Source organism: Hyperoodon ampullatus, assembly GCF_949752795.1.
Source record: "Hyperoodon ampullatus genome assembly, chromosome: 2".
Classification (NCBI taxonomy): domain Eukaryota; kingdom Metazoa; phylum Chordata; class Mammalia; order Artiodactyla; family Ziphiidae; genus Hyperoodon; species Hyperoodon ampullatus.
Window position 1 is genome coordinate 406,880 of NC_136915.1, and position 26,949 is coordinate 433,828.

General features: G+C 65.1%; 2 protein-coding genes across 4 annotated transcripts; both read right to left on the bottom strand.

Moving 5' to 3' along the window:
* Positions 1 to 7,069: 7,069 nt before the first annotated feature.
* On the bottom strand, positions 7,070 to 11,090 carry C1QTNF12 (C1q and TNF related 12; the record flags this gene model as incomplete). Its single annotated transcript, XM_079698258.1, has 8 exons — positions 7,070 to 7,202; positions 7,348 to 7,426; positions 7,619 to 7,709; positions 7,960 to 8,068; positions 8,458 to 8,609; positions 8,708 to 8,819; positions 8,900 to 9,016; positions 10,923 to 11,090. The coding sequence occupies 8 exons, from the start codon at positions 11,088 to 11,090 to the stop codon at positions 7,104 to 7,106; spliced, it is 927 nt and encodes a 308-aa protein (XP_079554384.1). The 3' UTR covers positions 7,070 to 7,103.
* A 2,994-nt stretch (positions 11,091 to 14,084) lies between these two features.
* On the bottom strand, positions 14,085 to 26,455 carry UBE2J2 (ubiquitin conjugating enzyme E2 J2). Of its 3 annotated transcripts, none has more exons than XM_079698031.1 (7): positions 26,340 to 26,455; positions 22,547 to 22,677; positions 19,875 to 19,915; positions 15,948 to 16,050; positions 15,729 to 15,867; positions 15,331 to 15,411; positions 14,085 to 14,735 (listed from the first exon to the last, which is right to left on the bottom strand). In XM_079698031.1, the coding sequence occupies exons 2-7, from the start codon at positions 22,675 to 22,677 to the stop codon at positions 14,451 to 14,453; spliced, it is 780 nt and encodes a 259-aa protein (XP_079554157.1). In that variant the 5' UTR covers positions 26,340 to 26,455; the 3' UTR covers positions 14,085 to 14,450. The 3 variants fall into 3 exon arrangements, with proteins under 3 accessions (XP_079554157.1, XP_079554158.1, XP_079554159.1); XM_079698032.1 differs by lacking the exon at positions 26,340 to 26,455 and adding an exon at positions 26,025 to 26,111; XM_079698033.1 differs by lacking the exons at positions 22,547 to 22,677; positions 26,340 to 26,455 and adding an exon at positions 20,264 to 20,318.
* Between the last annotated feature and the right edge of the window lie 494 nt (positions 26,456 to 26,949).

Genomic DNA, 26,949 nt, shown 5'->3' on the forward strand with positions numbered 1-26,949 from the left:
TGCTGCTGCGTGTGGGTCCTCCTAGGACGTGTCCCCATCCCCTCAGACCTTCTCCATCCACCCACCTGCCTGGGTGGGGCCCGTATTTAGCTGTGGTCAAGGTTCTCAGGGCCCGGCTACGGGCTGTGCTGTGTCTCCCAGAAGACGTGTCAGGTCCCAGCCCCCAGGACCTGCAAGTGTGGCCTGATTGGGAAGTAGGGTCTTTGCAGGTGTAACTAAGGTGAGGACAGCAGGTGCAGCCCTACTGTAGTATGACTGTGTCCTCGTAGGAAGAGGAAGCAGAGACCCAGGGAGGGGGAGGCCCTGTGCCGACCGGCAGAGTCCGGAGCGACGCAGCTGCCAGCCCAGAAGTGCCCCGGTGGCCAGCCCCAGCAGAGGCCCAGAGGAGGCCAGCAGGGGTTCCACCCAGAGTCGCAGAGTCTGCTGAGCCCTGGATTTCAGCCGCGGGCCCCAGACTGTGGGAGACCTCATTTCCCTGTGGACGAGCACAGCTCCGACACATCCTGCCCGGTCCTCCCAACTCTGGGCGCTGGGCGGGGCGCTGCCGGGGCATTCCAGAGCCCTCAGCCACTGGCTGAGCCCAGCCTCCGCCACCTCCCAGGGCTCAGCACAGACCCTGCCATCTGGGGGCAGGCCCTCAGTGGCTGTGCCAGGATCCCCGCAGCCTGTGCCTCATCTGCCTGGCCCCACGTTCCCTCCATCCATCGGGCCCGCCGAGCCCCTGTGGACTGGGTCGCAGCCCCGTATCCGCAGGGTCTCACGGGGGCGGCCAGCCCTCTTCTCGGGCCCCCTGCCCCAGGCACCCTGTCCACATCATGAGACCACTGACCCTTGCCATCCAGGGCCCCACGGAGCCCACAGCAGCTGCTGCGGACAGGCCTAAAGCAGGCCAGCTGCCCGGCCCCCAGCGGGGCACCCCTCCAGAGCAACTTCAGAGAACCCCAAGGTCAAGGTCACATCCAGTCGTTCCTTGGTGCTTGCGCTCTGCTTCCAGGGGCTTGAGGAAGGGCGTGGGCTGTTTTTCCTTCTTATGAACACGCTCTGGGCTGAGCCGACATCTCTCTCCCACCATGAGTCCAGGGAGGCGGTGAAAGGCTGCCCCGCCCACCTGTCCAGGCCCCCAGGCCTGGGTCTCCCCTGCGGTCACCGTCCCCACAGCCATGGAAGCTGGTAGAAGGCCTCTCACCTGTCACCTGGCCTCTGCGGGCGCCCCCCAGGCCCCCCACCTCGGTTCCGCCCCCACGCCCTCCTCCAACCCCGCCCCATCTGTGGATGGTGCTGCTGGCTCCCCAGCCCTCCCAGCAACCCCCTTCAGACCTCACGGCCTCACACAGAGGCAGCACTGCCCACCACGGCCACACTGCGGCCAGGCGACCCCTCCGACGGCGCTGACCGCTTCAGGGATCTCCCAGAGCAAACAGCAACCGGCCGCCCCACGCGTCCCCAGGGTCCCTCCTCGGTTGGGGGTCCCGGGAACCCACCCCACCCTTCCTCCCCAAGGACCCTGAGCCTCCCTTGCCGTGGGGCCCTGGATGGGTGATGAGAGGACAGCAGGAGGGGAGGGGAAGACGGCCAGCCTCAGTCCTCTGCTCGGGCCACAGTGACCAGCAAGACCCTCAGTGTGACCTTGACATCCCGCAGACCGTGGCTGCAGCACTGGCTCGGCCCAGGGCCCGGCTCTGGTGGGAGTCCCAGGGGAGGCCAGTGGCCAACAGCCGAGTTTCCACTGATACCCCTCCCAGCTCCTGGAGCCCCAGAACAGGACGCGAGGAATGAGTCACATCAGGAAAGGTGAGCAGTTCCTGTGATGCTGGGGCGGGGCCAGACCCCACTCTGGATGTCAGCCTCAGTCGGCCAGGTCAGAAGACCGGGCAGAGGTACGGCCCCCGGCCCAAGCCCCAGCAGGCACCCCCGGTCCAGCCAACGCCACCCGACTGATGAGGTCTGCCCAGGAGACGGAAGTGGGGGCCTGGGGGGAACCCAGGAGGTGGTAGGGTCACGGGTCTCTACAGAGGGGTCTCCACTGGAGCCTAGAGATGGCAGCTACCCGAGAGCACACCCCCCGCCCTGGGAAGGGGGCCCTGGTGCCAGGTGGGCAGCTGGACCCTGGACCTTAGGAGGCCTGGGCAGTGGGGACAGGGGTGTTAGCAGGGGGCCGTCTCTGACCTGGCCACTCGGCAGGACATCAGGGACCCTCCCACCACACGATGCCCTGGGCTCACAGCTGGTGCCCCATTGCTGCTGGCCCCGGGTCATGCCTGCTGGCCGGCCAGGAGGGTCCACCGGGCAGGGCTCAGCTGGCCACGGTGCTGGGTGACGCTCAGGGCTGGGGAGGAGCCAGGAGCCAGGGTGGCCGTGGGGACCGGACAGTGGTTGACTCTGTCCTCTTAAACGCCGAACCTCCACTGCCCTGCCGGCGGGACAGGCGCCCAGGGAGGGCCCTCGTCCAGCTCCCACTTCGCACTAACCCAGGGCCTGACCCGGCCCGGTGACCCGAGAAGGAAAAACCCCAGCCCCGGCCCCTCCCTCCAGTGGCGTCTGAGGGTCTCGGCGGCCCAGCCCCCGAGGGGGCCCGTCACCCCCGGCTACAGCCGCCCGCCCCGTCCCACGCAGAGTGCCGGGCCGATGGCCAGAGCCAGGCTCAAGCCCGGCCAGCAGTGCCGGGTCACCATGTCCGGCCCTCTGACTGTGTTCCCAGACGGACCCCAGCCTGCGCCTCCGGCCCCAGAGGCGAGAGTGGGCAGCCTCCACAGTGAAGGCCAGGCCGATCCTGCTGCGGGGCCTGTCGCGGGCGGCAGGGCGGCGGGGCAGCAGCAGGGGCTGCTTCTGGAGACACTTCGCTTCAGAGGCGGAGCTCTGCCCGTGACGCCCCTTCCTGTTCAGTCCCGTTCTCACACGCCCGGGTCCCACCAGCCGCCCGGAGGGGCTGCGGGCACAGGTGGCCATCTCTCCTGGCCTGGCCACTGCCCCACTGCCCCAGGTGTGCGTGTGACGCCAGCTGTTGCAACACCAATGTCATCGCACCAGAGGAGCCCATGAGTCACTGCCCCACAGCAGGGCTGCACCCAAATCCTCCCGAACAAAGGCCCTTGGTCCCCACGCCCCGGCCCCCGCCAGGCCTGCCCGCGTGCACCACAAGACACGCCGGCAGACGCACTGAGGGGCAGGCGTGCTGATGGCGGCATGCACAGGCACAGGTGTGGGAGTTGCCAATACCCAGGCGGGCTCCCCAGCCTGTGTCCACCCAGCTCCAGGGCTGGGCCAGGGGGGGCCCCAGGCTGCTGGAGGCGTCAGCTCCTGGGTGAGCTCAGGCACCCTGGGCCGGAGACCCAGCACCTCGATGACCTGGGTCAGGGCCCCGAGGTCACGCAGGGCTTGGAGTGGCCTGAACACGGAGCAAAGAGGGCACGCTGGCCGAGCCCAGTCAGCGAGCGAGGGCCCCCCGGGTGCAGCCAGGTCCCAGGTCAGAGCGCTGAGTGCAGGCTGGAGGCCTCGGATGAGATAAGGCTCCCTGCTGCCCGCAAGGAGCTTCTGCCCCAGGACAGGGGCCGGGAGCCCCTCTCCCCTCCCCCATCACCCAGAGTCCCCGGCCATCCCCGTGAGTCCAGCTCCAGTCCCTGGGCAGTGGCCCTTCCCCACCCGGCGTCCATGGCTGTGCGGCCACCAGCCCGACTGTCCAGCACGACAGCCTCCCCAGCTGGACCAATGCCAGCGGGTCTCCCCAGTGCCAAGGACCCTGACCGTGGCTGTTCCTGAGCTCAGGGACTGGTCAGCCAGGGTCTCCAGCCACCGAGGCCTGGACACCTGCTCTGTATTCGCTCCCGAGGGTCCTGGTGATTCAGCTCTGCCAAGAAAGCCCAGGCAGGCCGCAGGGTGGAGAGAGAGGACACACAGAGACCCCCCCACACGTGTCACCCAGACACCAGGGACCACGGGCGGCTCCACTTGGACCACAGGTCAGGGCGGAGCTCCCAGAGTCACCACCACAGCCACCACTGGGACACGCGGGGCCAGCACGGCGGGCCCAGGTACATGCAGACCCAGGGAGAGGTGCACAGCCACACAGAGGACACGTCCACCCAGGTCCCAATGGGCCCCCTGCACTCCCCACACCCACACACCCTCGGGCCATTTTGGGTCCTTGGCCCAGGTCACAGGAGTCAGAGGGTCTGGGCTGGCTAAGGACAGGGGCCCCGGTGGGGAGAGGCAGCCCAAGGGGCCCTTGGAGCACATCCCTGTGCCCAGCCCAGGCCCAACCTGAGAGGACGGAGTCACACCCAAAGCTGGGCACTGGCCACAGCCAGCCACAAAAGGCTGCAGAGGGCCGGCGTGTCCTGGCCGCACCCTGAGGGCCTCACCCTCCCCGGAGCCCCAGCCCAGGCCAGGTGGGCAGCCTGTCCTGCTGGCCTCACCCCTCCCCTGTCCCATCCGCAGCCCGCAGAGGGGACCAGGGGCCATCCCTGCCCCTGTCAGCTCCTGCGGGGCGGAGTGGGAGAAAAGGGGGGGCCGGCAGCTGCTCCCGGACCTGAGAGAACTTCGAACTGCCCTGAGCCAGAGACCCACATTCTCGTCTGCACTGACACTGGACAGCAGGCCGAGGGTGCTGACCTGGCTCTGGCCCAACTTGGACACACCTGCTCCCAGCACCCCAGGGCTGCCTCAGCCTCAGGGCCGGGAGGGGCAGTCAGCAGCAGCCCGGCTGTGGCCGGGGACCAGGGCTTGGGAAGCCAGGGCTGGAGTGCTCCCAGGAGGAGGCGTCCTCCCTCCCGGGAGCCCCCAGCACAGCAAGTCCCCCCAGGCCCGGCCGCAGGCAGAAGGGTCAGCCAGAGGTTCTGGGAAGTGAGCCTAGAAGGGCCAACGGGGTCAGCCCAGCACCTGCCGCTGCTTCAGAGCAGGGCTCGGGGTCAGGGCTCAAGCTGAGGCCTCCCAGCGCTGTGCTGGCCACCCCAAAGCCCAGGACAGGGAAAAGAGCCCCATCCCCAGGCCCCCAACCCGGAACCCCCGGTGAGCCTGAGGGGCAAGAGCTGTTACAACCCACCCCAGGAGCCCCTGCTCAGACTGGGTGGGTGTGACTGTAAGGGCCCAGGGCCCAGGGAGCTTAGCAAACACCCCAGTTTGGGTCCGGCTCCAGGAGATGACGGGGCTGAGAGAAAATGATGCTGCTGGGTCCAGGGCGGGGCCTTTGGGGCTTCACCCTGCACTGGCCGCTTGTCCGCATTGGCAGCACAGCCTGCGTCTTTGAGGGCCACCCCAGCTCGTGCCCCTGGACCTGCCTATAGCAGCCGCTGCCGCCCACCCCAGCCCCCCGTGTCTTTGCTCCTGCTCTCCCAGCGCCAGGGCCCAGCTGGACACGGCACATTCCAAGGGAATTAGAGCTAAGTGGTTAATGACCTCCCATTAGGGGCGGAAACCGGGAGGAAGAAGAGCCAGACGGGCAGCGCGGAGTCGGGCGCCGGGCGCGGGCCCTCCGGCCCTGGCCACCTGCCCGCAGAAGCCCCGGGCGGCCGGCTTGTCCGTCCTCTCCGTCTCTCTTCTCCTCATCTCCTGTCTCCCGTCTGTCGCCCCAGCAGGGCCTGGCCCCGACCTCTGTCATCACAGTCCCTGGCAGGTCTGGGTGAGGAGGTGAGACCTGACCCCTCCCGGGCCGGGCAGGGTAGGGGGACCGGCCGGTGTTGAAGGACAGTCAGGAGAGCCCCGGGGGCGGGGGGGGGTCTGGTCCCACCAGTCACCACCTCAGTGAGCCCTGTACATGGGTGGGAACACAGACTGGTGCCTGCGGCCAAGCTGGGCTCCATACAGCAGTCCCAGGAAGCCTGGGCTCCACGGCCCACACAGGGCCTCGGTGCCGGGGGTTGGGGGGCCGGCCTGCAGCCTCCCCCGACCTCTCAACAGAGACCCCAGCGCGCCACACACACCTCCCCCTTGCAGGCGGCGGGAACATCCCTCTCAGACCAGGCTGGCGGCGCCATGAAGCCAAGAACCGCCCCCAGACCCGGGGCCCCTGATGCCACCCAGGGGGACCGGGGAGAGAGGTGGGGACGGGTCAGCGGCCAAGCCCACCGCTGCATGGACTGGTGCCCTCCCGGCACCAGAGCTTTCCTGCCTCATTACCCAGCGGGCTGCAGGGAGGGTCTGGGGGAGCGGCTGGTAACCCGCCCCACTCCCCCCGCCAACCCGAGCCCCTGCCCTTCCCTGCTCAGCCTGGGAGACGGGTCTCCGGGCCCCCCCTGTGGCGGAGCTGATCCCCCACCCGCAAGCCCCAGCCATGGGCGGAGGGGCCAGGTGCGGCCGCCCACCCAGGGCCCAGGTGCCAACCAGTGATGGTATCTCGGCAGCTCTGCAGAGACCCGGACGTCCACGACCAATTTACATTCTTCCGTCTGAGCTTGAGTGGTGCGGGCAGGGGCCGAATCCACAGGACCCACAGGCAGGGCCTCAGCCGCCTGTCCAGGCCGCTCTGACCCTGTCGCCGGGGGGGCAGCCGCCAAGGAGAAGGTGGCGAGAAGTGAGGTCCCTGGGGGAGTGAGGGACGCTGAGGACGCCCGGGCCGTGGGGGCACCGTCCGCATCTGGAGGGCGTGAGGCTGGCGGCCAGCACACCTGTCTGCTCCCCAGCAGCCCCGCGGGGGCCCCGCCTCGCCCTCTGCTCCCCGACACGCGTGTGCCACTCACAGCCTCGAGGTCTCCCAGGCCCTGTGAGTGTCCACGGGCTGCTGCCCTCTGAGGCTGGACCGGCGCTGGGCAGGCGGAGGGGCGGTCCCAGGCCATGGGCAGGGCCAAGCGGCGGCCTGAACAGACACCTGTCCTCGTCCTCAAGGTGAACGTGGCCCCCGGCAGGCACAGGGGCCGTGGGGGACGCACCCCGGCTGCCAGGGTGCTCGGCCGGAAGCTCCACCTCCAGGGCCAAGCCCGTGCCGCGCCCATGGGTGTCCTGAGGCCACTCCACGGCTGCTTCTGCCCCCGCCCTCCCCCACCCCGGCCCCTACAACGCCGCAGCGACCAGGCGACAGGAAGGGCTGGGGGCTCTTTATTGCTGTGACCCCAGGTTTACAGGAGGGCAGCGGGGTGAGGGTTGCGGCAGCTCCCCCGCGGCCCGTTGGCCCCTCACGTGCCCAGGAGCAGGCCGGAGAAGCTGGAGCTGCTCTGGACGGTGAGGGCCGCGCCGGAGCCATTGTCCACGAAGACGGAGGTGTACTGTCCCGCCTGCAGACACCCACAGTGGATGTTACCACCCATGGGGCCCGGCTGCCGGCCAGGCGACACCCAGCCCATGCAGTGCCCGGGCTGAAGCTTGGAGGCCCAGGACTGCCCCCCGCCCCCACACTGCCCCGCCGGCCCCCGGCCTCACCTGCAGCTGCAGCAGCCCCTGCACATGCACCGTGAAGACCCTGCCGCCGCTCTCCAGGCCGGAGATGGCCTCCAGGGACCTGGACGCGGGGCCGCAGGGGTGAGGGCACAGTGGCCGTGGGTGGGCCCCCGCCACCGGCGCCCGGAGACTCGCGTGCTCCCGCCCCGGTGCTCACCGCGGTCCTCTGTGTTCAGGGCAGCCCCCCTCCGTGGGCAAGATGGTCCACATGCCCCTCAGGGCGCCCCCACGACCCCCAGGAGGGCCCACTCACGTGTGGCGATGGCACAGGGACTCGATGCAGACCAGCAAACGCACTGTGTCCCGGGCCCGCAGCCGGGCCCTGCCCTGCAGCTCCCTGGGGTCTGCGGAGACAGGCCAGGTCTGCAGCGCCTTCAGGGAGGACGGGGCAGGGGGGCAGGGGCTGGGGAGCTCCGGGGCACACACTGCGGGCGGGGGAGGGTGGGCGCGAGGACCCGTCCAGCCCCCGGGGAGTCAGGGTGCGAGCAGGAGGTGCCTCTGCAATAGGACCCGGGCTTGGGGCCTGTAACGTCGGGGGCCACCCGGAAGGCCAGCCCCCACCCCCCACACGCACCCTGGCCTGGCCCCGCTCACCCACGTGCAGGCTGGCGAAGAACTGGAAGATGGCGGTCACCGGGGCCGTGAACCGACCGGAGGCCAGGCTCAGGCCAGACCCCCGCAGGAAGGCGCCCTGGGCAGCGGGCTGAAGGGACAGCGGGGGGATGCGGGCTAGAGTCCGGACCCTCCCCTCCCACACCCAGCCTGGGGGAGGCGCCTGAGACCAACAGCCCCCAACCCAAAGAGGCCCCGGGTGGGCAGGACAGACGGGTGACCCGTGCGTGTGCACCCACCCAGGCCTCTGGGCACAGATCGGGGCCCCAAGGACCTCCAGAGGGGAGGGTGTGCCTGCCCCTGGCCACCTCGGACCCCACCGCGAGCCTTGGCGGGGTGTGCGTGGGCCCAGGGTCGCCCGACGGTAGCTGTGGGCCTGCTTGCTTGTGGGGCCCACCCAGCCCGCTGTCCCCCAGCTGGCCCTGCTGGGGCCGGAGCACCCACAGTGGGAGCCCCCGGGCTGCCCCCACGCCCACTCACGGCCTGGAAGCCCTGCAGCTCCACCAGCGTCCTCTTGTCCACCAGCACCGGGCCCTTCAGCCGACAGTGGAAGGCCTCAGACACCAGCCACCTCTCCGTGCCCTCGGGCAGCGGGGGGCCCAGCAGCGCCGAGGACCGACGCTCGGTAGCCTCTGTGGGGACAGGGTGGAGGGGCGGCTCGGCTCAGCTTGGGGTACCCCCAGGGTGACCTCCTGAGCCTCGGGAGAGGGGTGGGCGGAGGGGGGCCTACCCTTCAGCATCCCCTGAAACTCCCGAAGCGCAGCCTCCTGGGTGACTTCCGTACCAGGGGGTCCTGGGGGGCCGGGGGGGCCGGGAGGTCCCGGGGGGCCAGAGAGGCCTCGCTGGGGGGAAGCAGGAGAAAATGAGGATCGTGGTGGGACCCACAGCCATCCCCATCCTGGGCTCAGACCCCGGGGCTCACCGACTTCTTGTCCTGGCCTCGGCACCGTTTCTTTGAGGCCCCGTCATCCGGGCGCCGGACAAAGTTCAGCCACGTCATGTGGGCATCTGTGAACTCAGGCCCTGAGGCCTCAGGCAGCTGAAGGGTCGGAGGACAGGGCTAGAGTGCTGACCACCAGGCCCCGCTGGGCCCTGCCCCGCTGCCCCCGGGGGAGAACAGGGAACTGTGGGACCCTGGGCAGACAAGAGGAAGATGGCAACGGGGCACCGCAGGCCACCCCGGGACTCAGGCCAGCGCCCGACGTCCAGGAGCCTCGGGTCTGCGGCTGTGTTGCAGCAACCGTTTCCAAGCAGACAGGCACACCCGTGTGCACACAGGGCCGGGCCCCACGTGTCCTGACAGGGGCCCAGCCCCGGCTGAGGCAGGCAGTGGTGGGCAGGAGTGAGTTCTCCAGAGCTGTGTGGGGCTGGGGGCAGCGGGCAAGGTCCCACTCTGTGCTGGGCATCGGGTGTGCCAGCTGGCAGCCCAGGATCGGACCCTGCAAGCCCCCTCCTATGCCCAGTTTCCGCAGCAGGGCAGCGGGAGAGGCAGGGGCACGCCCAGCCCGAAGGTCAGAGAAGAAGACAGCGTGCCAGGGGAGGGGCGTGTGCCGGGGGCCCGGTCCCTCTCTGCGTCTGGGTCTGTGTGCCAGCCTCACACAGAGGTCCCTGAAGTGGCCAGGAGCGCAACAGACTCTGGTCTGGCAGGAGAGAGCCACTGCCACGAGGCCAGTGGAGCCCTGGCTACTCCCGGAGAGCCGTCCAGGCAGGCAAGAAGAGGGGTCCTGGCCAAGGCCCGGTCCAGCGGTCAGCCCCCAGCGCCAAACACGACGAAGGCCCAGGCTCCCAGGGCAGGCCTTGACCCTGGGGAGCTGGGAGGGGCCCGCCAGGAAAGGGAGAGGAGCCAGGTACTTCCGAACGTTCCGGGTCCTCACTTCTGCTGTCCGCCTGTTCCTCTGGCCGCCTCAGACCCGAGCCATGTTGGAGGGCCCGGTGGGGGGCAGGTGGGGGAGGAGCCCAGCCCCAGCAGGAAGAGCAGGGCTCCTGACGCCTGGGGAGGGCCGTCTTGTGGCAGGGGTGGCATGGCCAGGGACACCCCCCTAGCTGCCCCCAGACTGCCCTGCCCTGGCTCTGGAGGGGCAGGCCGGGCAGGGTGGGCCAGGCAGGGCAGGAACTGTCCCCAAGGACCCCTCCCCCAGGAGCCTGGCTCAAGAGCTTGCGTGCCTGCCCCAGAACCTGCTGGCAGCCCACTCCCCTGGCAGTAGGGCGCAAGGAGGACTCACTCTCCTCAGCCTACCCAGCTGGAAAACGGCGCCTCCGGCTCCAGTGGGGCCGCGTGGGCCGAGAGCAGCCGGGATGGCCGCCACGGAGACGCCCTCGGGAGGCGGGAGGCCAGGATCAAAGGCTCGAGGGCTGGCAGGGGGCCTGGCCCAGCAACTGCCGCTTCACTCCAGTGGCCACCAGGCCTGCGCTGCTGGGGTCGGCTCTAAGGTCCCCTCGGGGAGCCCCAGCCCAAGAGGGTGGAACCCTAGGGCTGAGGCAGGTACAAGAAGCTCCTCTCAGAGGGCCGGGGGCCTCCCAGGCCTGGAGCACATCCCATGCCACAGGCCGTAGGGGGTGCTGGCTGCCCAGCAGCGGGTCAGGCAGGGGCTAGCCTTGGCCTCACGGACGGCGGGAGTTGGGGCACCCAGGTTGCAGCAGGGGCTCTGAACTGGCTGCCCGAAGCACCTCCCCAGTTCGCAGTCACACCGAATGGCAGCAGGTTGCTCAGGGCGTGATGGTCCCTGGGGCTTCAAAGGGTTCAACGTAGCACACTGGGAAGCCCCTCCACGCCCCCACCCCTCCCCAGGCCCAGAGAGGGTCCTCGAGGCCGGCCCCATCCACACTGCCGTGGCTCCTGCCCAAAGCCCCACCCCCCCCAGACGGGGAGGGGAGGCCTGGAGAGTCCAGCGGGCAGAGCCTGCAGGTGGGAGGATGGCGCCCACGTGCGCCCAGACCCTGCATACCTTGGGGAAGCCCAGTAGCCCCTCGCTGCTGGACGTGGTGGCGTTGGGGGCTGCGGGGTGCTGGCCGGGCTTCCGTGGCCTCTTGGGCTCCCGCCGGGCCCTCACGCCCCCAAGGAGCATGAGCTGCGGCCAGAGGAGGGCCGCGGCGGCCGCCCAGACCCAGCGCATGTTGGCTGCCGGGTCCGGAGCCGGCGGCGGCTCAGTGATGTGAGTCCAGGCGCCCGAAGGCACTCAGGGCCCAGGCACGGGAGCACAGCCCCGAGGGCTGCCCGGCCACCACTGGTGCATGTCTGTGCAGGATGAGCCGGGCCAGCGAGGGAAGTGGGAGGATGCACCCCTGTCCCCGCAGGTTCCCCCGTGAGCAGTGCCCTTGCCGCCGGCGCTGCTGCCAAATAAACCCCTCCTCCCCAGAGCTGGCGGACTCCAAGGGGGAGGGCTCACGGGCGGCCCGGGGCGTGGATGGGGGCGGAACCCACACTGCTACTGCCCAAGGGGCGAGGCTGCGCCTCCATCCCAGCCCCTTCAGGGTGGGGCCCCGAAGCCGCGGGCGGGATGCACTCCATCACAGCCCCTCAGCCGCTTCCTACGACCCCTCTCCGCACCACCTCTCCCGGATCCTGATCCCTCTGGCCCCGCTGCAGGGCCCCCACCCTAGGGTCCTGGTGCTGCCGCAGGCACTGGCCCCGCTCCCGGGAAGGGCAGTGTCTGGAAGCAGGACGGCCGACCCACCGGGCTCCCAGCCTGTCCCAGCCTTGGTGACCTGGGCTGAGCGGGGCCAGCAGGGGAGACTGGTTGACCTGGGAGGGAAGGTGTGGCCCACGGCTGCCCCCGAGCCCTTCTGCTCCCTCCTCTTCCTGGGGCACAGGGCCCACCCTTACTGAGGGGCTGCCCTCACCCAGCCGGGCCCCTTGGGCTCTCCAGTCCCCAGGCCTGTCCCCCCAGTAGCTGTGCGCAGCCAGACGAGCCAGCCGAGGAGAGCAAGTGACAGTGGACGGGTCCCCAGGGGGAGCTGGGGCCCTTCCTCACCTCTGGGCTGCAGGCAGCAAGACGGCTGTAGCCAGGTGGCACCCACAGGCTCCAGTGGGGGCCCGGGTGGAGGCTCGATGCCTAAGGCAGGACCCCCAGGGCCAGCCACCCCTCGGCTGGTGCAGCCCACGGCTACGGGTGGTCAGAGCTGTGGCTGGCCCTCAAGGACCCAGCGCTGCCTGCAGCCCAGCCTTGAGGAAGGTGGCACGGCTCACTACCCTGGAGGGCAGCACAGGAGACCCTCCAGACGCACCCCCCTCCACCAGCAGATGTCCAGCAGGAACAACGGGGAAGGAGACCCCGGCCCCAGGCCACGTCCAGTCGGCAGCTACAGGCAGAGCCGCCCCAGACACAAGCTGGGGGGGACGACGTGACTCCTGAACTCACTGTGGGGGGTCGAGTGTCCAGCTGCTGAGCCCAGGTCTCAAGGAGGTCATGCTACAGAAGCCCCTGCTGCGCCATCCCCGCTGGGACCCTCCACGTGACCTGCGGCCAACAGCCGGCCAAGGGGCTACCAGACAGACCCCTCCTCTCCCAGGCTGGGCACCTGTGTCCTGCTGGCCTGGGCCATGTGGACACGGCAGCCGCGCCAGGCTCCGGCACCAGCCTGTGGGTCCCAGCTCCCCCAGTGAGGCTGGACCAAAGGGAGCCTGCTCGAGGCATCCACGCCTCCCAGCCACAGCCACCGACTGCCCGCGGGGAGGCTCAGGCCAGCTGCCCGCGACCCGACCATGGACACACCGCCTCCGCAGGGGAGGACGGGACCTCGGAGCCCCGGCACAGCCCTCAGCAGGCCGCCTGCCCGCCGCCGGCGGGGAGCCGCACCAGCCTCTCAGACCGAGACCTCCGAGCTGCGTCTGCCAGGTGACACCCGAAACCTGGGCCTGGGAGAACCTTCTGAGGGAGACACACAGGCCCCACAGGACAAGGTCATCTTTTATTTGGGGGGCACATCAGACAGCAAGCCGCACGGGCGCCCGGGGAGGCTCCGTGCGGCACAGATCTGCTCCCACTGCTGACTGAAGCTTTTAAAAGTTGAGATTTCACACAGACAAGAAAAAACACGTGTCAAGTAACTTCTATTCCCCAAACGTTACACCTCCGAAGGAGCTCAGGAAACGCGGCGCGTCCGGAAGGGGCACCAACCTCCACAGACGCACCCTCGGGCCGGCAGTGGGCGGAGGGAGGCCTGGCAAAGCCGCACTCGTCGGGGTCTGGGCCCAGCAGCACCGCACCACCCCGCCACTGGGATCCACCGTGGGTCACAGGACACCCAGCTGCCCACGGGCTACCCAGTGCTGCGCAGAGAGGGACTTGTGGTATACAGACCCCAAGAACACAAAATTTAGGAACAAAGACAAAATGAAAGACTCTTTTTCACAAGAGCGGGTTGAATACACACAAGCGGTAAATCAGAGCAATTTTAAATAAATTGATCAAAAAACAAAGAACGTCAAAGGTGCACCAACGCCGGGCTGCACGCGGCTTCCCTGCCAGCCTCTGGAGTGAGGTCACAGGGTGTCGCGCGGTGGCACCCGGACACGGCGCCTTCCAAACACCGTGCAGGGACGTCATTAGCAGAGACGAGAACAGGGAGACGTCGGCGATCCAGGAGGCGCGGGCCCCAGGTCTGAGACGGCGCCCACCGGCGCTGCCCCTGAACCCGGGTGTCCTTCCCGGGCGGCCAGCCTCTAAGAACCGGCCACGGATCCGCTGTGAAAGGGAATGTGTGAGCCTGTCTCCAGGGCAAACAAAGAGCTGGACCACGTGTGTGGGACGCCCCACGTGTGCAGAGCCCGTCTGGCAGGTGGGACCCAGAGGCCCGCTGGGGGGTCTCCTCCATCCATTAGCACAGCCAGGGGGAGCCCGCAGGAAGCCATGGGGGTGAGAGAAAGCCAGCAGCGCGACCGCACAGGACGCACAGCTCAGCCCCGGTGACAGCCTGTGGTCAGAAAGGAAGCAGATTCTCAACTTCAGCAAAACAGAGCACACGTGCTTTTTCCCAGGAGGAACCTGCTTCATTCTAAGTGAACACAAAGGCCAAAGCCCAGTCCCCTGACCCACCCATGGCCGCCCTGCCGGGCCCCCGGCACTGCCTGCCGAGTCAGAGCTCCACATAAGAACGCACGCGGAGTGTTGGATAGGCATCGAGTTTTATATTTTTAAGTGACCAAATCTAATAAAATGAAAAACAGATTACTAAAATAGGTCCAAAAGACAATACAGGAGATAAGCTATAAAACCAAAGCGTGAGGCCCTCTCGTGGACATGGAGCCTCACAGCCCCCGACGGACGCCAGGGCAGAACGGGGGCTGGGAGTCTCGCGTCTCCAAATCCAACTACACACTTTGGTTTTTGTTTTCCTCTTGAAGGTTTTTAAAAAGCTAACCCCAGGAGTCAGGCAGGCCCGCCCAGTGCTCGGCGGCACGTCCAGCCAGCCCACATCGAGCTCGGGCCCAGCGTCCCTCGTTTCCGACCACCTCTGCTGGTCGTGGCGGCGGCTCACTCCTGCGCTATGCTTCTCAGCACGTACTTGACCGTGTAGGCGAAGGCTGCAAACCCAACTATAACAAACAAGTTCGCCAGGGCACCGCCCAGGAGTCCGTGGTGCCGGTTGGCCTGCTGGAGCCCCGCGAGGTGCGGCCCAGCCCCCGGCGCGTGCCCGTTGAGGAGCGGAAGCCCGTTCTGGCCGTGGTGCGTCTCCCCGTCTGGAACCACGTCTGGTAAGGGGAGAGCCTGGGGTCTGCTACTGAGTTCGTCTTGTGCTCTCTGTTTTTGCTTAATTTCCTAAGACAAAAACAGCAAGAAACAAGAGTTGGTTGAAACAAGCCAGCTCCTTCAGGGCTAGGGAGGGGACTGCGGGCTACCACAGAGACGCTGCGGGGTCAGCAGGCAATGGCTGCAAGTTTCGCCCTGACAACTGCCCTCGGAGGCAGTGCCCTGCTAATCCTGTTTAACAGATGTGGAGGCCACATGACCTGCCAAAACCGCCAAGCCTACACCTCATGAGCTAGGACTGAGCCAGGTCTGAGCTACTCTGAACCACCAGGGCCCCGACTTCCGTGTGGCTCAGCCTCCCGTTCACGGCCAGGTTCTCTGCTCCGGCACCAAGACCAGCAAGCATCCCCGCCCCTCACCCCTGGCCCGCCCAGGACCTCGACAGGCCCAGCGGCCTTCCCCTGACCTCTCCCCGTCTCCAACCCACCATCCAACCCCCAGGCCCCGGAGGAGAGGGTCAGGTCTTTGCGCCTAAACACATCCCCCCACTCCCGGTCTGCAGCACAGGGACACACAGGAGCACACGTTCCCCGTGGAAAGTATCGAATCAAAGTGTCCCTGACACGGGGAAAGCAAAACTAAGGGCCAACTTTCACTTTCTTACCTCCACGACTTCAGGAAACAATTCACAAAACACTTTGTCTTTTAAATTAAACACTAAACTTTGTGCAGCCAGTTGTCTTTTCTAGGGGGAAAAAAAGAGAAATATCAGCCCGAAGGCTAATTTCAATTCTTTCACATTCTAAAAACAGACCAACTGACAGTCGAGGGCCGCTGTCTTCACGGTGTGGAAAGGACCCCACAAGCACGCTCCTCATGACGAGCTGTCGTGAGGTCTCCTAAGGCTGTTTACCTTCCTGCGTCATCCACTGATGATGCTAGACCTGACCCCTACTTAAAACGGGAGAGAAATGAAAGCCCGATAACAAGGAGTCGCTGTCCTGATGGGGTGCAGCAGCTGTGGAGACCAACCGCACTGCCCCCCTCCCGCCCCCAGCTCACTGTGAAGTCCGAAGTCTCAATGCTGCCCAGGGTGGGGCCCTTCTCCACCATGAAGCTCAGGAGCCCCGTCAGGATGGTGGAGACGGACCAGGCCGGGTTCCACGTGTCTGGGTGGAAATCCGTGATGGAGAGACACAGCCTGAAGAAAGGGACCCAGTCAACGGGGTGCACACTCCTCAGGACCCCAGTCCCACTTCAGAAGCACCCCGGACGCCTTACCTTGTGTTGCACTTAAATCTTCCATTGGGAGTTATCATATAAATACTAGGAGGTTTAAAAGGAAATTCTCTGGGAAAAATTAGTTTTCCATGATAATAGCCACCTGTGTGAGAACAGAGACGGAGCCTTTGTTGAGTCATTGTTCAGAGTGCGACAGGCCCTCACTGCCCTCAGGGTCCCGGCCCGGCCGCCCCCGCCCAGCTAGGTCTCCCCACCCCCTACCCACCAGCCGACCATCCCTGGAACACACACATCTCACTGGGGCTCACGACCACCAACCTGGGGGGGCCCGGGACAGAACCCGCACAGGCTCCTCACTGGCCCCACGTCCACCCCCGAGAGGTCCCCTCACTACTGCACCACCTGCCTCTCCTCCACCAGACCACACCCAGCAGCAGGCGAACGCGTCACTTCCCCCCCTTAAAAACAAGTAAACAACAAAACTCTGTGACACCCCCCCCAGATGCTCCCTCTCCTTTATGTAAAATTCCTGACCTTGAAGTCACCAGACATCCCCGCTGGGCCACGTGACCCCATCTCAGGCCTCACGACCGTTCCTCAAGGCCCCACCCGAGCCCGGCTCCTTGTGGCGTCCTCCCGGCACCTCCGGACCCTCCCGCACTCCGGACCCGCGTACTGACTCTCCCGGCAACACTGCCCCAGACGGGTCCAAGATGGAATTCCTGCTTCTTCCCTCAAGCAGCAGCTCCATCCTCTTAGCTACTCAGACTAAACTCTGGGGACCCCGGCTCCCGTATCACACCTATTCCATCAGCAAATCCCAGCAGCCCCCAAAGCTTGGAGTGACCTCACCAGGCCCCCTGCTTCCATCCCTGCCCACCCAGCTCCAGGTCCCACCATCCTGTCCCCACTGGAGGCCTCACCCCCTTGCTCTCAGGGTGGCACCTGGGAGCCTGTTGGAAATGCAGAGCCTTGGGCCCACCCACACCAGCGGGGCAGAACGTGCGTTTCACAGGATTCCCAGAGACGTGTGCGTGTCTGTGCGTGTGTGCATGTACAGCGAGGCCTGGGCTCGCTGCCCTGTCCTCCCACTGGAGCTCCCAGCTGTCCCCCCAGCCCCGCAGGTCTCCGCTCCGGCGCCCCGCCGGGGGAAGGCCCCCCCGCCGCCTGTAGCGGCCGCAGCATTGCAGCCGCCTGGCGCATCCTCGCTTCCACTCTCCCTGTCGGAGGTGGAGGGGTGACTGGGGCCAGTGTCACCTGCGAGGACAGCTCGGCACACAGACAAGCCCACCAGCAAGGGACTAACTCTAGAAGCGACGCTGGAGCACACCTGCACCCACAAATACTGAGAAAAGCCAAAATGGAAAAAGTGCAGGAGATGGGAACAGGCACTCGGCCCAGAGGAGACCATGGTGGCGCGGTCGTGACGGGAAGCAGTGGGCTCACACCACAGGGACACTGTCCGTTTCGCTCAGTCGGGGGCGGGGGATGGGAGGTGGCGACCCCGCCTGGCTGATCCAGAGGGGACCCACTGGCACCACCCGCCAGTCCCCGGAGGGAAGGGCTCCAGGAGCGGCCGAGCACAGCGAGGGGCTCAGGCTGTGAGCAGGGTCCACGGTGGCGAGGCCTGCAGTGCTCCTCGCACCCAGGCATACTCCCAACCTCAGAGGGTCCGTCCCGGGCCGGGAGGTGCATCCGAGGGCGTGAAAGGCCCCTGGGCCTCTCCTCCGGCTTCATTCCAAGTGTCCGTGGGCACTGAGCCCCGGGACAGACAGACAAAACTGAGAGCACTGGGCCCGGGAGGAGAACCGCGCCTGGAACCCGAGGCCCCTCCGGCCCGCCCCGCTTTCACAGAAGCTGTGCAGGGCGATCCCTGGGCCTTGCTCCAGCCCGGGACCCGCCCCGGCCACACCGTCCAGTCCACACAACCACACCGCGAGTCTCAGAACCAGGCACGGGGACTCCCCCGGTTTTATGATTTTAAAAAACTATTTTAGCTATTCTAGGTCCTTCGCCTTTCCGTAAGTTTTAGAACCAGTTTTTGAATAAGCCTGTGCTCACCTACAAAAACCTCTGTTAGGGTTTTAATGGGATGCTGTAAAACCTCTAGACACAGATCAACACTCATGTACCACCGGGAAGCCCACCTGAACTGTGAAACTAGTGTCACAGTTTCGGCACCGGCAGAGCCCAGAGCAGGGACCAGGTCAGCGGGCAACTGACACGGAGCCAGACAGACGTGGACATGGGAGGGAAGGGTCAGAACATCCACAAGTCAGAGGAGCAAATGAGGAGGGAGCCAGAGTCCACACATCAGAGCCCACACAGGCCCAGACCCTGAGGCCTGAGAGCCATCCACCAGATGCGGCAATTCTGAGGGTCCCTCCGAGACCCTGATGGGAACAGAGTCAGCAGAGGATGGCACTGCAGACAGCAGAGCCCTGAGCTGAGGAGGGGACAGGCATCAGGAGAGGGCACAACAGCAGGTGCTGAGGGGAAAAGGGGAGGAGGGCAGCGTGTGTGTGGGGGGTGCAGTGGGGGGTGCAGTGGTGGGTGCAGAAAAAGCTTCGGTCTCCGAAGGAAAGCTTCACGAGGAGGATGAGGATTTTCCCAGCCCGAAGACCGGGAACAGCAGGGACACACAGGAGAACAGATGAGGCAAATGAAAGCAAGAGTGACACGGTCGGGTCTGGAAAAGGAGAGCCTTTCATCCAGGTCAGAGGGGCTGGGTGGACGGGGGTCTCCTGCAGTCGCAGCCACCACACCGCTCGCTCGGGGCTGCCCTCTCCTCTCCCTGCCCAGGTGTCAGCCTCACTTATGCCACCAACAGTTCTGGCTGGTCCCAGGGGCAGTGTGTGTGGGGGGCTCTCATCACACAACTAGTAAGCAAATGTTCACTACTGTATGTTAAACACTAAAACCACAAAGGATAAGAAAACTTTAAAACCAGGCAGAATCCTACTTGCAAGAGAACACTGCTCGTTCTCGGGATCTATCCAAGTTCGCTAAAAACGTATTGTATGTTTCATAAATGTTTTAACATGAGCTGTGCAAGCTGTTCTGCAGCCTGTCTTCCGCCCTTTCTCCTGGAACCACACGCAAGGCCATCGCCAAGCCCGTTACCCTGTGGTCATGACACGCCCACCCTATAGATACGCTTCTGCACACTGTTTCCCTAGGGCAGGTCATCCCCCAACAGGGATTCCTGGGCCACGAGAGTCCCACGAGGCTAGTGACTTGTCTGCCCAACTACCCACAACACTCCTGGGCGTCCAGAGCACCCACACTGCCTCCCCAGCAGCACGGGTCCTCTAGTGGAATCGAATGCACAAGTCCACAGTAGGAAGACACAAGTGTGCTGCTCCGGCCACCCGAAATCAGGACCCAGGGCCTAGAGTGCCCACTTGGCCACGGCTCTGCCCCAGGCTCCACCACCCAGAGGCTGGCGCCAGGCTCCCCTCGGGCCCCTGGAGACTCACTGATGGACAGCTCCGAGATCTGTCTGCAAACACCAGAGGATGCTGGGTAGCATCACCTGACCACGGCAGGCCCTGCGGCCCCCTACACCTCAGGGTCCTACCCGCACAGGGGGCCGCCCCTCAGCTCTGAGGACTCAGCACAGAGTGAGCACCCAGGGTATGACCTTTCTTTCCTTCAACAATACACATCGGTCTTACTTTTCCCCCGTCTGTTCTCTCAGCTCTGATCCCACTGACGTCAGAGGCTGGGTAAATTCGATACTCACAGCAGCCCCTGAAGACGGAGGCGCGTGGGCAAAAGCCAACTGAGCAAAAACCCCTGTATGACCTGCAGGAAACCAGAAGGGGCTCCGCACGCGTGCGGTCTACCTCACACACATCCAAACCAGAAATGGTGGTATTTACAAAGAGAAGGTGTTTCTCAGGCGAGGGCGGTTCTGAACACACACGCCGCCACCTGTTAGTCTAACTCAGGGCAAAGACTTACCTTCGTAGGGAGTCATCTCAGGGCCGCGGACCACATAGCGCCTGAGGAGGGAAGAGAATGAGTTGGCTTCGGGGACGGCAAATCCTCCAAAACCCGAGTCACTCCAAGGCCGGGGTTTTCAGTGCCCACCCGAAACCAGACGTTCACAGACGCTCAGCAGGTGAGCTGAAGGATGAACCCGACCAGCTCCCCAGCTCCCAGCTCTGCAGTTTCTCCAGCTGCTGGCATGTTAGCCGCTCTGTAACGGGATCAGAGAGGCTGCGTCTCCCAAGTTTTCCACAGAGTACTTTTGTATCCACAACACAATATGCAAAAAGCTAATCCTCTCTAACCGTTGACGTCAACTGACCATTTAAAAATTAACTTCACAATTTATTCTTGAGACGTACCTGAAATCTGGTATTTTTCAGCATGCCCAAATATCACGCAGTAGCTAACCCGGGAACAGCTGGAGACACGCAGAGGCTGGGTCCCCGGCCCTGACGTCCTGGAAGAACCAGACTCAACCTCAGAGCAGCTGCCCTCCAGCAGGAGGGACAGGGACAGCCCGTGATTGTCACCAAAGTCCTCACGCAGGGAGCCTCAGACCAGGAGCACCAGCCCCCATGGACTCTGCCCTCCATGCAAATAAACGAGGCTTCATCTCTACGTCAAGAAGCATTTGAGGGCTTCCCTGGTGGCGCAGTGGCTGAGAGTCCGCCTGCCGATGCAGGGGACACGGGTTCGTGCCCCGGTCCAGGAAGATCCCACGTGCCGCAGAGCGGCTGGGCCCGTGAGCCATGGCCGCTGAGCCTGCGCGTCCGGAGCCTGTGCTCCGCAACGGGAGAGGCCACAACAGTGAGAGGCCCGCGTACCGCAAAAAAAAAAAAAAAAAAAAAAAGCATTTGAGCTTATGACTTTTTTTTTTTTTTGGCTGCACCTCTCGGCTACTGGGATCTTAGTTCCCCGGTGAAGGACTGAACCCAGGCCCTCGGCAGTGAGAGTGCAGAGCCCTAACCACTGGACCGCCAGGGAAGTCCCTGAGCTAATGAATCTTCAAAGACGACAGAAAAGCACAAAGAAGAAAGTAGACCTAACCAAAAATACCACACCAGACACACCGAGCACAGCTCAGTAGCCGCCCCTTTAGGCACTGCTTCCCACCAGGACACTGCGACAACCCCTACCCCCTGCTGCCTGCTGACGTCGGACTCAAAAAATGCTGTCGTCCTATGTCAGCAGACCAGGAACACACCAAGGAACGTGGCCTTAATTTGTAACTGCTCCCAATTCCTGTGCCCAATCTGAGGACACCGGGAAGGGCCGGTGAGCAGGGCTCTGAGCGCGCCCAGCAGCCCTGGGCAGCAGAGCAAGGAAGGCTTGGAGGACAGGCCTCTTCCAAAAAAACGCACTCTTCTCCCAGCTGAAGCGACAGACACCCGCAGCTGAGCAGAAGAGCCCACGCAGCAGGCCTGACCCTGCTGTCCTCAGCCAGCGTCTGGGAGCTGGATTCCAAGGGGTTCTTATCACCCCAATGCATCTCAACTATGTGTGCAAAAAACATGGTTAATGCTGAAGGGAAGCCTGCTGTCCTGCTGGGAGTCTGGAATACTGGCGGGCACCAGGCAGAGGTGCCCGTGACCCACCCCACTGAAATCCCTGATGCTCAGTCCCGAAAGGGCTTCCCTGGTGGATGCACCTCACATGGCTTGTCACAGCTGGCCGCAGGGGAGGGGAAGCTTGTGTCTGTCTCCAATGGACTCTGCCCTGCGCCTCTTCCTTTGCAGCAGGTCCTCCTAACGAATGATGGAGCGTAGGACCCGACTCGACTCACGTGCAGGAGGGGTCCACACGATGAGGATGTTCCCCTAGACTGCCATGGAACCCATCTGTCCACCTGCCAACTATGTCCTGGGGGCCACGCTTGGTTTTTGCCGTCTGGGGGCAGGGAGAGCTCTGCTGCGACACTGATGCCTCCCCCACATGCCAAGGCCAGCCTCCCCCTGAGACCCTCCACCCCACCTGCCAGCGCTGGCCCTTCTCTGCAAGCTACGGGAGGAACGTAGACCCAGAATCCTCGAACACCTGTCCAACTTGGAAAATACTTTTTAACTCAGATCTCTTTTCTCTGGATTTTAAAAAAAATTTGAAGTATTTGTTAAGAACAAAACATAACAAGGAGAAAACGCTCCTTAATATCTCAGCCCTACACTTTGTGTCTCACAAAATCACCAGCAAACCCGGTAAGCAAGCTCTTCTACGACAGGGCGACAGTCACCATGAAACGCACATTCACAAGACACAGAGGTGGAGCATCAGGACCCGTCCCCCCGTCACCAACCCGCCAAAGTAAGACAGAGCGCCTCACAGCACCAAGAAGCAAAGAGCAGAGAAGGAGAGTCTAAACGCGTAGCTTCTCCAGCAGCCGTGAGGCCTGCAGCCCCAAAGCCTCCCCCAGGAGGGGCCTTCTCTCTGGCCCCAGCGGGCAGGGGTCAAGGACAGCCCACCACACCCCCAGCCGCTGCCCATCGTGAAGACAACAGGACAGCGCCCACAGGCCTCACAGTCCACTCACACCTGCCAAGGGTACAGGAGCCCCTTCCCTGCGCCGAGATGGCCCATCCGGCCCACACAGCCCAGCCAGAGAAGCCGCGTGACAGGTGGTGTGGGCGAAGAAGAACGCGGAGCCTTACCACTCGAGGATGTTGGAAGGGAGGGGCTCGGCACAGATGTAAGGCACGGGGTCTTTCTTAATCCGGAGATAGTCCTGCTTCAGGCGCTGGGTCGCTGTTGTGGGTGCTCTCTTAGCACTGTTGCTGCTCATCTGTGGAAGACAAAGGTCCATGCTGACGAGGACAGAGGTGTCCCCTGCCGCCCCCCCTACAGGCGGCCTCCGCCACCCAGAGTCGAGGCCCATGGGCCGCGCTGACTTGCCTGAGCCCTCAGACACCCGCGGGCCTTGCGGAGTCCCCTTTCCTGTCTGCCCACTAGGAGCTTTGCTGACATGACGTCGTCAGACAGAAACGTTAGGAAAAACCCTGCAGCCACGCTCCTGTTTTCAAAGAACCTCCACGGGGAGAAAGAGCTCTAACTGCAAGGGTCGCGGGAGGAGGCCCTGACCGCCTGCCCCGTGAGCATCTCCCCAGCGCCGTGCTGCACGGGGCCACTCCCCCGCCGCGGCCCACTGAAGCCCGTTGTTAACCATTCTCCAGCACACCTACCCCTGGTCACAGGTGGGTGGGAGGAACCGAGGAGCGGAGGAAGAGCCTCTTTCTGGGGCTGGAGGAGAGATGGGGACCCCAGAGACTCAGGAGGCAGCAGCCGGACAGGCAGAGATAAGGAAGCGTGCTGTGTCCAGGACACCGCACTGGGTCACCGCGGCAGGAGGCCAACACGGTGAACAGCGGCCGAGGAGGCCAACCAGGGGTGCGAGGCCAGGCCATCAAGCGGTGCCCACAAAGATTTTAGGCCTAAACCTTAAGGCACATCAGATCTTCTGTTAGAAAGGTCACTCTGGTGGCCCAGCAGAGGATGGATGGGACAGCATGGGACAGACAGGATGGCGCAGGACAGCACTGAAGGCTGGGGATGGGGAGGGAGGGAGCGGGCATCATTCAAGGCAACAGACCTGGCCTGCTCAGGGGACCCTGGGACACCCCAGCTTTGCCCCAGAGGCGGGAGGGCGGGATGGGGACGCAGAGGACAGGGCTCCCCACGCTCACGGGCACCAGAACGGCTCCAGCTCGATCCACTTAACGTACTAGAACTTCTCACAATGTAAGGGGCAAAAGCAAAGAAGTTCTACTGCTAAAAATAAAGCATGAAAACCACTGGTGTAAAACACGGTGGAAACAAAGAACACACCAGGGTGTGCAGCTCAGGATGGAAAGGAGTGTCCAGGCTAGAGGAGAGGCCAACTGGACGGGGCGGGGGGCAGTGAGGGAGGAGTCACTTTGCCGGCGTTCCCAACCTGTCCCGCCGCAGCACCAGACGACAGCCGCCAGGATCTCCACCTGGAGCCACTCCCCGCACCGGGCCGGCCCCGCCTCACCTCAGCCCGGACCTCTGCAGGCTCCTTCCCTCCCGTCAGTCAGTCTCTGCCCACGTCGCCGCACCAGAGGCCATGGACTCCTGCCCAGTGGGATCCTCCTCAGAGTACCCTCCCCACAGACGACGACCAGGGCTCGCTGTCTCACTTTGCACCCCCGGGGGGCCCCTAAACCTCGGATCCCCATTCGCCCCCACTCTCCCCAGAGCCACCACACACCCCTGATGCAGGGCCCGCTGCTCTGCCCGTCAGGGACCTCGAGACTTCCGCCCAGCCTCTCGGCTCGCAGTCTCCCTCCATTTCAGTCCATCGTGTTCGCTGAAGTCGGATGACCCTGCTCGGCGCCCAGTTCCGATCGCAACCCTTCGGGAGGCACCCAGAACTAAGCAAGTAAACGTCAACACCTCGGCCACCTGCCAAGTGCTCTCAGGAGCAGCCCCAGACCGCCCTCTAGTGCCCGACTCCCAGGACCCCTGACACGGCCTGAGCCGACCCCGTCCTCATCCCAACCACACGGCCACTTCCCGCTCCAGCCCCTACTGGCAGACAACTCGCCGAGGCCCTGGTCAAGTGCCTCCACGCCACCCAGCTCCGCTCCGCACAGGTGACCGACAGGTCCCAGCAGACGCCACTGGCTGGTGTGCCCCGCAGGTGGCTAGACCAGCCTGGGGGGAGCGCTCCCTCCGCAGCACCGCCCCAAAGGCCGGAGAAGCCAAGGGGACCAGGGCAACGTGTAGTGACAAACACAGCGACAGTCCAAAAGCAGGGCCACCACCCAGGACTCGCTTCCTTTAACTGCTCGCCGTAAAGTTAACTCTGCCGACGCAAACCGGCTCACTGGGTAATTCAGATACAGCCGTGCGGGCCTCAGTCAAGCGGCCAGCTGGGTGCTTCACAGAGGGTAGCGCACGGCCACAGAAGATAAATAAAACAGATCCTGCCCGGCTGGGCACAGATGAACTGTTCTCTCGCTTTTGCTTTCAAAGCCGACGTACAATCCAGTTACCGGGTCCCTCAAAGGAAAGGGCTCCCTCTGCGCAGCGCCCTCAGGCCCCTGCGGGTGCCTTCCGGTGCGCCGGCCTCTCCCGATCTGCCCGTGCGCACAGACCAGGCGCCTCCACAGACCATGAAGCGCTCCTCAAGGGCCCTTCAGGCCACGTCCCCACGGAGAGAGCACGTAAGGTGTGTCACACTGAAGGAAACAGGGCACAGACGTTCAAAAACATAACAGAACAAGAAACAGGGCCCGCGCGCAAAACTGCAGGGCAGAGAAGCTGAAGGCGGGCAGCCTGAGCCGACGTCTCGGGCACAAGTCCCTCCGGGACCGCGGGGACAGACGTGCCGCCCGCCCCTTTCTCCCGCTCGGCGGCCGAGTGCTCCGGTGACTGTGCGGCACGAGACCTTGGCCTGACCCGCCAGAGGGCACGTGACACACCCGTGCCCGGGACTCGCACGGAAGTCTCTCCCTTCACCAGCAGGATTGCTTCACAGGCTGGACGGAGGCCCGGGGCTGATGGGGGCCGCCCCGCCGCCACTCCCGCACCTGCGCGGCCAAAGTGTGCGGATGACTGAGCGCCAGTTCTAGGTGCCGAGATCCAACGGTGCCTGCAGACACGCGGGACCTTTCCATCAAACGAGACCCTTAAGTTCCTCTCCGCGAAAACGAGCCTACACCGAGGGCCCCTCACCTCCAAAGAACAGAGCCCCGACCACCGCCCTCACTAGCTCCGCTCGCCGCCCCCTCCACCGGCTGGAGCCTGACCTCTCTGTGTTTCAAGCCTGGGCCCGCGTGCGGTCGGGAATAGATGGGAACTAAACATAGACTAACTAAGTGGTGCTAACTGGAAAAGGGGCGAGACGCTTACACCTGGCCAGACGGGAGAGTGGGCGCGCACAGGCGAGAAGCCGGCCCAGGGCCCACTCCGGCCGCCCGGCGTGGAGCTTCCCACTCTGACTGCCCGGATTTTCTCTCAGTTACCACCCCAAGGGCGTCAACCAAGCACGCTCACTGCTGGGGGGAGGTAAGGGGAGGTCTGCGGTCCTAACTGCTCGGGGATGAAGCGGCGGAGGGCTGGACGGCAGTCACCCCATCCCAACACGGATTCCCAGGACAGTTTACGAACCAAGCTCTACGCCGGCCCGTCCTGACGGCGGCCGCAAGTGCGCCACTAACGGGAGGCCTTTCCATGGGACGCCAACCGTGTAACCACCCGAATCCCCAAGCTGGCCGGAGGGACGAGCCGGCCCGGAGCCCCGGGCGGCCCGCCGTAACCGAAATCGAGTTCCGCGCACGGAACCTCCAGGCCGGGCCCCGCGAGCGCGGACGGGGCGGCGATGGGCCGTGCGGAGGCCCCGCGCCCCCCGCCCGCCGCTCGGCCGGCTTCGGCGGGGCGGACGCGCGGCCGAGGCCCCGACACAGGCCCGCGGCGCGTGCTCACCTCTCCCCGTCGCCGCGCGTGGGCCGCCGCCGCGCTCAGGCTCGCCGTGCTCGAGGCCAGAGCAGGGAGCGAGAGAGTGGGGCCCGCGCCGCAGAGCTGCACCGCGCCGGGACCGAGCCCACCCCAACCGCCGCCGCTGCCGCCGCCGCCGCCGCCGCCGCCGCCGCCGCCTCCGCCTCTGCTTCCAAGATGGCCGCTCGAGGGGCGGGGCTACCCCCGCTTCCGGTTCCGGGGCGCGATTAGCCGTGGGGCGACCGCTCTAGGCGGCCGGGCGGATGTCCCTTGCGTCTCGCTGCCTCCACCCGCCCCAGGAAGCGGAAACAGTCGGCGCATGGGCAGTGGCTCTCAGCCTCGAGGGGCGGGGTCGGAGCCCTTCTGCATGTCTGGTCGGACAGCGGCGGCCCTCAGGTTGATGCTTCGGCCGCAACGCTGTCCGGCTGGCGGCCCCGGGGAGAGTCAGTGGCCGCAGCGGACCGGGGCCCCCCACCGAGCACGTTCCCCTCCTCACGACCCCCGGCCTTCCGTGGGAAGACTCTGTTAGAGGGTGACCCCCGCGGTACCGGCGTGAGCCCCGCCCGACCTCTCTGGGACGCCGACCCTCCCACCGGCC